The sequence below is a fragment of the Sus scrofa genome, chromosome 3 (genome assembly GCF_054392235.1).
Source record: "Sus scrofa isolate SSC_HxYL_T2T_F1_AM1 chromosome 3, Sscrofa_HxYL_maternal_Yorkshire_Landrace_v2.0, whole genome shotgun sequence".
Taxonomy (NCBI): domain Eukaryota; kingdom Metazoa; phylum Chordata; class Mammalia; order Artiodactyla; family Suidae; genus Sus; species Sus scrofa.
The window spans coordinates 84,483,907-84,491,085 of NC_139385.1; the positions used below are offsets into that span (position 1 = coordinate 84,483,907).

Sequence of the window (7,179 nt, forward strand, 5' to 3'; positions counted from 1 at the left end):
AGTTAATAATTATTATTGAGTTTCTGTTGCATGTTAACTTACCTACATCACCCCATCAGTCTCACAACCACACATTGGTATTAACTGTATTTTGCAGATGAGAAACAGTCTATGAGGTGCTCACTCTGCTGTTTAGTGGCAAAGACAAAATTCAGTTCAAGCTCTGTCTGGCTCAGTCCCAAGGATGGTGTGAAGCACACAGGATGTGAGGTCAGCTGCAGGTGCTATTGATAGAGTTCTTAGGAGAAGAATGCTGCTAGCAGAGGAGTAGGGGAAGGAAGAAAACTGATTTCAGAGCAGGTCTGTGCCAGTAGCAGTTATGTAGCCAGAACGTATTAGGGTTCTGCTCAGTATGGTTTGGCCAGGGTTCAAGTTAAAGTTATAGAGAAAATGGAGGCTAATGTGAGAAAAAGAATGTGTGTATATATATGTGTATATATATATATATGTATATATATGTGTATGTGTGTATATATGTATATATGTATGTATATACATGTATGTATATATGTGTATGTATATATGTGTGTATGTATATACATGTATGTATATATATGTATGTGTATGTATATATATATATATATATATGACTGGGTCACTTTGCTGTACAGCACAAATTGACAGAATGTTGTAAATCAACTATAATAGAAAAAATAAAAATCTTTTTTTAAAAAAACTAAGTTACAGAGAAAAAAAGAAAAGCCATGAACGAGATATAGGAGAAAAGGCAGATTTGTCGATAAAATTTACAGAAAAACATTAGACATTTTCGCTAATTTATGTGTATTTAATAGGAAAGGATGAATAAAATCTATTCTTGTCCAAATGTTTGTCTATTTTGAAAGTTTTTCTGTTCTCATCTTTCTTGGTATTGTCTCCATATCCAGATGCCCTTGGAAATCACCCGGAGTTTTATCCAGAACCGGGATGGGACTTATGAGCTGTTTAAATGCCCTAAAGTAGAAGTAGAGAGCATAGCAGAAACCTATGGCCGTATAGAAAAGCAACCAGTGCTGCGACCCTTGGAACTAAAAACTTTTCTCAAAGTTGGTGAGTGAATTTAGTGGTTTCAATAGCACATTTTCCTTTAAGGGTCAACTGTGTGTGTTACACTGTCCTAGACTTTGGGTCTTGACCTTAAACAAAAAAGACTCATATATTTTGTAAAAGCAGTCATGTGATAAGGTGTTTTTTTGTTTCATTTGAGCCAATGCTTTTAAAACAATCATAGAGCATGAAGGAGAAAAATAAAAACTACCTGTAATCCCACCCACCGTAGATGATGTCACCATTAAGATTTTGGTGTTTCCTGGAGTTCCCATCGTGGTTCTGTGGAAATGAATCTGACTAGTATCCATGAGGACTCAGGTTCGATCCCTGGCCTCACTCAGTGGGTTAAAGGATCTGGCGTTGCTGTGAGCTGTGGTGTAGGTCAGACTTGGCTCGGATCCTGCATTGCTGTGGCTGTGGCATAGGCTGGCAGCTCTAAATCCCATTCTGCCCCTAGCCTGGGAACCTTCACATGCCGCAAGCGTGGCCCTCAAAAGACCAAAAAAAAAAAAGATTTGGTGTATCCTCTTTCAGACTTTTTTTTTTTTTTGCTTTTTAGGGCTGCACTTACTGCATGTGGAGGTTCCCAGGCTAGGGGGTCTAATCAAAGGTACAGCTGCCAGCCTACACCACAGCAATGCCAGATCCGAGCTGCATCTTTGACCTACACCACAGCTCATGGCAACACCAGATTCTTTTTTTTTTTTTTTTTTTTTGTCTTTTTGCTATTTCTTGGGCCGCTGCTGCGGCATATGGAGATTCCCAGGCTAGGGGTCCAATCTGAGCTGTAGCCACCAACCTACGCCAGAGCCACAGCAACGTGGGATCCGAGCCGCGTCTGCAACCTACACCACAGCTCACAGCAACGCCGGATTGTTAACCCACTGAGCAAGGGCAGGGACCGAACCCGCAACCTCATGGTTCCTAGTCGGATTCATTAACCACTGCGCCACGACGGGAACTCCAACACCAGATTCTTAACCCACTGAGAAAGGTCAGGAATTGAACCTGAAACCTCATGCTTCCTAGTCGGATTTGTTTCTGCTGCGCCACAACGGGAACTCCCAGACTTTTTTCTGTGCATGAAAAGTTTCCAGGGAGTTCCTGTTGTGGCTCAGAGGAAATGAAACCAACTAGTATCCATGAAGATTTGAGTTTGATCCCTGGCCTCACTTAGTGGGTTAAGGATCTGGTGTTGCCATGAGCTGTGGCATAGATTGCAGACGCGGCTTGGTTCTGGCATTGCTGTGGCTGTGTTGTAGGCCGGCAGCTGCAGCTCTGATTTGACCCCTCGCCTGGGAACTTCCATATGCTGCAGGTACAGCCATAAAAAGTAAAAAGAAAAATCATGGGAGTTCCCGGTGTGGCCCAGTGGAAATGAATCTGACTAGGAACCATGAGGTTGTGGGTTCGATCCCTGGCCTTGCTCAGTGAGTTAAGAATCCAGCATTGCCATGAGCTGTGGTGTAGGTCACAGACTTGGCTCAGATCTGGAGTTGCTGTGGCTGTGGTGTATGCCAGCGGCTACAGCTCCGATTCAGCTGCTAGCCTGGGAACCTCCATATGCTGCAGACGTGGCCCTAAAAAAAAAAAAAAAAGAATTATACAGTCTTTATCCTTTTGTGACTGGCTTATTTCACTTAGCATAATGTCTTCAAGGTTCATCCATGTTGTAGCATATGTCAAATCTTCTTTGCTTTCTAATGCTGAAAAATATTTCATTATATGTACATTATATATACATTTTGTTTATCATCTCTCAATTAGTTTTGGATCACTTCTACCATTTGGTTGTTGTGAATACAACATTTTTAAATAGACGCATACAATTCATTCATTAAGTTATTTCACTGTGGGAGTTCCCATTGTGGCTCAGTAGGTTAAGATTCCAATTAGTATCCATGAGCATATGGGTTCAATCCCTGGCCTTACTCAGTGGGTTAAGGATCTGGTGTTGCTAAAAGCTACGGCACAGGTCGCAGATGTGGCTCGGATCTGATATTGCTGTGCCTCTGGCGTAGGCCGGTGGCTGTGGCTTCAATTCGACCCCCGGCCTGGGAACTTCCATGTGCTGAGGGTGCAGCCCTAAAAGGGAAAAAAAAGTTATTTCACTCTAATCAGTCCTGAGTTAAGTTGTTTCAAACTTTTAGCTGGTATAAACAATGCTTCCTTTTAGAAATAACTTCCTCTTGCAGTTCCCTGGTGGCAGCAGTGGGTTAAAGATCCAGTGTTGTCGCTACTGTTGTTTGGGTTATTGCTGTGGTGCAAGTTCAGTCCCTGGCCCAGAAACTTCTCCATGCCTCCAGTGAAGCCAAAAAAAAGGAGTGATTTAAGTGAGCCTAGACTCTTGTATCTTCCCATACATAGAAAAGTGCTAAATTCCTTAGCTTGTGATATCTGGTTTTCTTAATTTATTTATTTTTGTCTTTTTAGGCCCCTACCTGTGACATATGGAAGTTCCCAGGCTAGGGGTTGAATCAGAGCTGCAGCTGCTGGCTGACACCACAGCCACAGCAACACAGGATCTGAGCTGCCTCTGTGATCTCACCATAGCTTATGGCAATGCTGGATCCTTAACCCACTGAGTGAGGCCAGGGGTCGAACCTGCATCTTCATCGATACTAGTTGGCCTTGTAACCCACAGACCCACAACAGAAAATCCCTGGAATTCTATTTTTTTTTTTTTTTTTTTGTCTTTTTGCTATTTCTTTGGGCCGCTCCTGCCACATATGGAGGTTCCCAGGCTAGGGGTCTAATTGAAGCTGTAGCCGCCGGCCTACGCCAGAGCCACAGCAACTCGGGATCCGAGCCGCATCTGCAACCTACACCACAGCTCACGGCAACGCTGGATCATTAACCCACTGAGCAAGGGCAGGGACCGAACCCGCAACCTCATGGTTCCTAGTCGGATTCATTAACCACTGCGCCACGACGGAAACTCCAGAATTCTATTTTTTAATCCAAAATTTATGTTCATTTTTATAATTTTTTATATTATTATTATTTTTTTTTTTTTGGTCTTTTGTCCTTTTAGGGTCACACCCACGGCATATGGAGGTTCCCAGGCTAGGGGTCTAATTGGAGCTGTTGCTGCTAGACTATGCCAGAGCCACAGCAACACCAGATCCAAGCCACATCTGCGACCTACACCACAGCTCACGCAACACCGGATCCTTAACCCATTGAGCAAGGCCAGGGATGGAACCTGCAACCTCATGGTTCCTAGTCAGATTTGTTTCCGCTGCGCCATGAAGGGAACTCCTATAATTTTTTATATAGAAGATTATCAAATAACTTTTAAAATCTAAATCTACAGTTATATTCTTCATCAGAATTTTGTCTTTTTTTCAAAAAACTGGCTCTTGTATTTCTCAGTTGTTTTATTTACTTTTATAAAAAAAAATTGTTATGGCTGCACTTTTGAAATATAGAAGTTCTCAGACCAGGGATTGAATCCAAGCAACAAACACCTCAGCTGTAGCAGTGCTGGATCCTTTAACCCACTGCACTGGGCTGGGATCAAACCTGTGCCTCCCCGCCAACCCAAGCCACTGTGGTCAGTTTCTTAACCCACTGCACTATAGAGGGAACTCCTTTTTTTTCTTTTTATGGAATATCTTTCTTTTCTTTTTTTTTGGACCACACCCACTGCATGTGGAAATTCCCAGGTCAAGGACTGAATCCATGCCACAATGGTGACCTGGACCACTGCAGTGACAACGTGGATATTTAACCTGCTGCACCACAAGACAATTCCCCATATTCCCCATTTTAAAATCTGCTAGTATTTCATATTTTTTCAAAAGCATCCTTTAGCCTGAGTTTTTTATGTTTAAATCTTTGATTTTCTGGACTTTATTTTGATGTAAGTTATAAGGAAAGATTCTGCCACCTTTTATTTTCTTCCAGATAACTATGTAGTTGATGCACACCATTTATTTTAAGAAACGTTTACTTGTATTTCTTTTTTTTGGCTGCACCCGTGGCATGCAGAACTTCCTGGGCCAGAGATTGAACCTGTGCCACTGCAGTGACAACACCAGGTCCTTAACCCACTGAACCACCAGGGAACTCTGTACTTCTTTTAATAATGGAAAATGCTGCCTTTATCTTAAATTCCCTGTTTTTTGTATGTCCATTTTAGATGTTTCTCTTCTGTTCTTTTAATTTGTTTAGACCTATGCTAGTCCCAGACTCTTTTGGTTATTACGGGTTTGTAATATGTTTTAGAACCATGTGGATTTTAATTCTGTTTTCTAGTTTCCTTGAATCTTGACTTTTTCCTGCTAGTCTCTCTTTTAAACTCATCCAGTTTTCTTTTCTCTCAGTCTGGGCTCTATTTATGATTCTTTTGGCCCTATTTTTGTAAAGGCTGGGTCTTATTTTGAGGATGCTAGATAGTTCCCTGCAATTTTCTTTTGTAGAGATACAGTAGTGATCACTTTTCCCTCCCCTTGATTCTTGTTATTTCCCCACTATTTTTTTTTCATGTAGTTTTAGTGTTTTTGGGTTTTTTTTAAGCTTTTTCCTTTCCTTTTAAAACTCCTGAACAGGGAGTTCCCATTGTGGGCTCAGTGGTAATAAACTCGAGTAGGATCCATGAAGATGTGGATTCGATCCCTGGCCTCACTTAGTGGGTAGGGATCTGGTGTTGCCGTGAGCTGTGGTGTAGTTTGCAGAAATGACTTGGATTCTGAATTGCTGTGGCTGTGGTGTAGGCTGGCAGCTATAGCTCCAATTGGACCCCTAGCCTGGAAACTTCCATATGTTATGGGTGTGGCCCTAAAAAGCAAAAAAAAAAAAAAAAAAAAAAATTCTTGAACAGAATAAGACCTGTCCAGACTCAAATTTGTTTTGGAGTGGTACTACCCAATCCTACTCAATCTTTTCTTTTTTGTCTTTTTTATCTTCTTAGGGCCGCACCCACAGCATATGGAGGTTTCCAGGCTAGGGGTTGAATCAGAACTATAGCCACCAGCCTACACCACAGCCACAGCAACATTGTATTCGAGCTGCATCTGCTACCTACACCACAGCTCATGGCAACGCCAGATCCTTAACCCACTGAGCAAGGCCAGGGAGCGAACCCAGGGATTGAACCTGCATCCTCATGGATACTAGTTGGGTTTGTTAACCACTGAGCCATGACTCTCAGTCTTTTTTTTTCCTTAAGGCAACACTTCCCCAGATCAAAAGGAGCCAACACCTTTCATCATTGAGTGGATCCCAGATATTCTTCCCCAATCCAAGATTGGCGAGCTTCGGATCAAGTTTGAGTACGGTCACCACCGGAATGGCCATGTGGCAGAATACCAAGACCAGCGGCCCCCCCTGGACCAGCCCTTGGAGCTTGCACCTCTGACCACCATTACTTTCCCTTGAGGCAAAACAAAAGAGGCTTTTGCTGCTAAATTTGCACATCCCAACCCTTTGACAACTTTAAATACTAGTCAGGCACTTAGATGGCCTTGTTCCTTAATGAACCACTCTTAGCTAAGACGCAGTTTCTCAACACAATCAATTGGATACTGTTGAAGAAAAACTCTTTTTGTAAATAGCCCTTTTGGTGCTGCTGTGTATAGTCTTCATTCTAAATTGGGTGGTATTTCTGGCTAGAGTTTTTAAGGGAACAAAAAGAAAACCAGCCTACCATCTTCTTTAAAGGACCCACTTTTAGAGTTTGTTTCAACCTTTTCCTAATTCTCTAAGGTTATTAGCAGCACTCTGCCCTACACCAACAGTGTTGAAATGTTAATAATACCTTGGTTATGGCAGAATGTTATTAAGGACCATCCTGTCAGAGTTCCAGTTATGCCATTTTATTCTGTTCTCAAATAAAGCACAGTGTCACTAGTTTTTCCAAATTATATCTCATATTGGCCTAATTATAAAATCATAAACATTTTGAGAAATTTAGGTGATAGTGAAATAGGAAAAAGAGGTCCAGGGAATATTGACATTACAGACTAATTCTCGTAGGAGTTCCCTGGTGGCTCAGCAGATTACAGATCTGGTGTTCTCACTGCCTTGACTTGGGTCGCTGCTATGGTGTGGATTCAGCTCCTGGCCTGGGAACCTCTGCGTGTTGAAGCTGTAGCCAAAGTCAAAACAAAACAAACAAATGCTTGT

General features: G+C 42.1%; 1 protein-coding gene across 1 annotated transcript in view; it reads left to right on the plus strand.

Annotated features, from left to right (window-relative positions):
- Positions 1 to 6,914, plus strand: part of C3H2orf42 (chromosome 3 C2orf42 homolog) — a 28,530-nt gene extending 21,616 nt beyond the window's left edge. Inside the window, 2 exon segments of the mRNA NM_001243818.1 lie at positions 888 to 1,050; positions 6,224 to 6,914. Coding sequence (NP_001230747.1) covers positions 888 to 1,050; positions 6,224 to 6,432 — 372 coding nt within the window. The 3' untranslated portion in view covers positions 6,433 to 6,914.
- Positions 6,915 to 7,179: the final 265 nt, after the last annotated feature.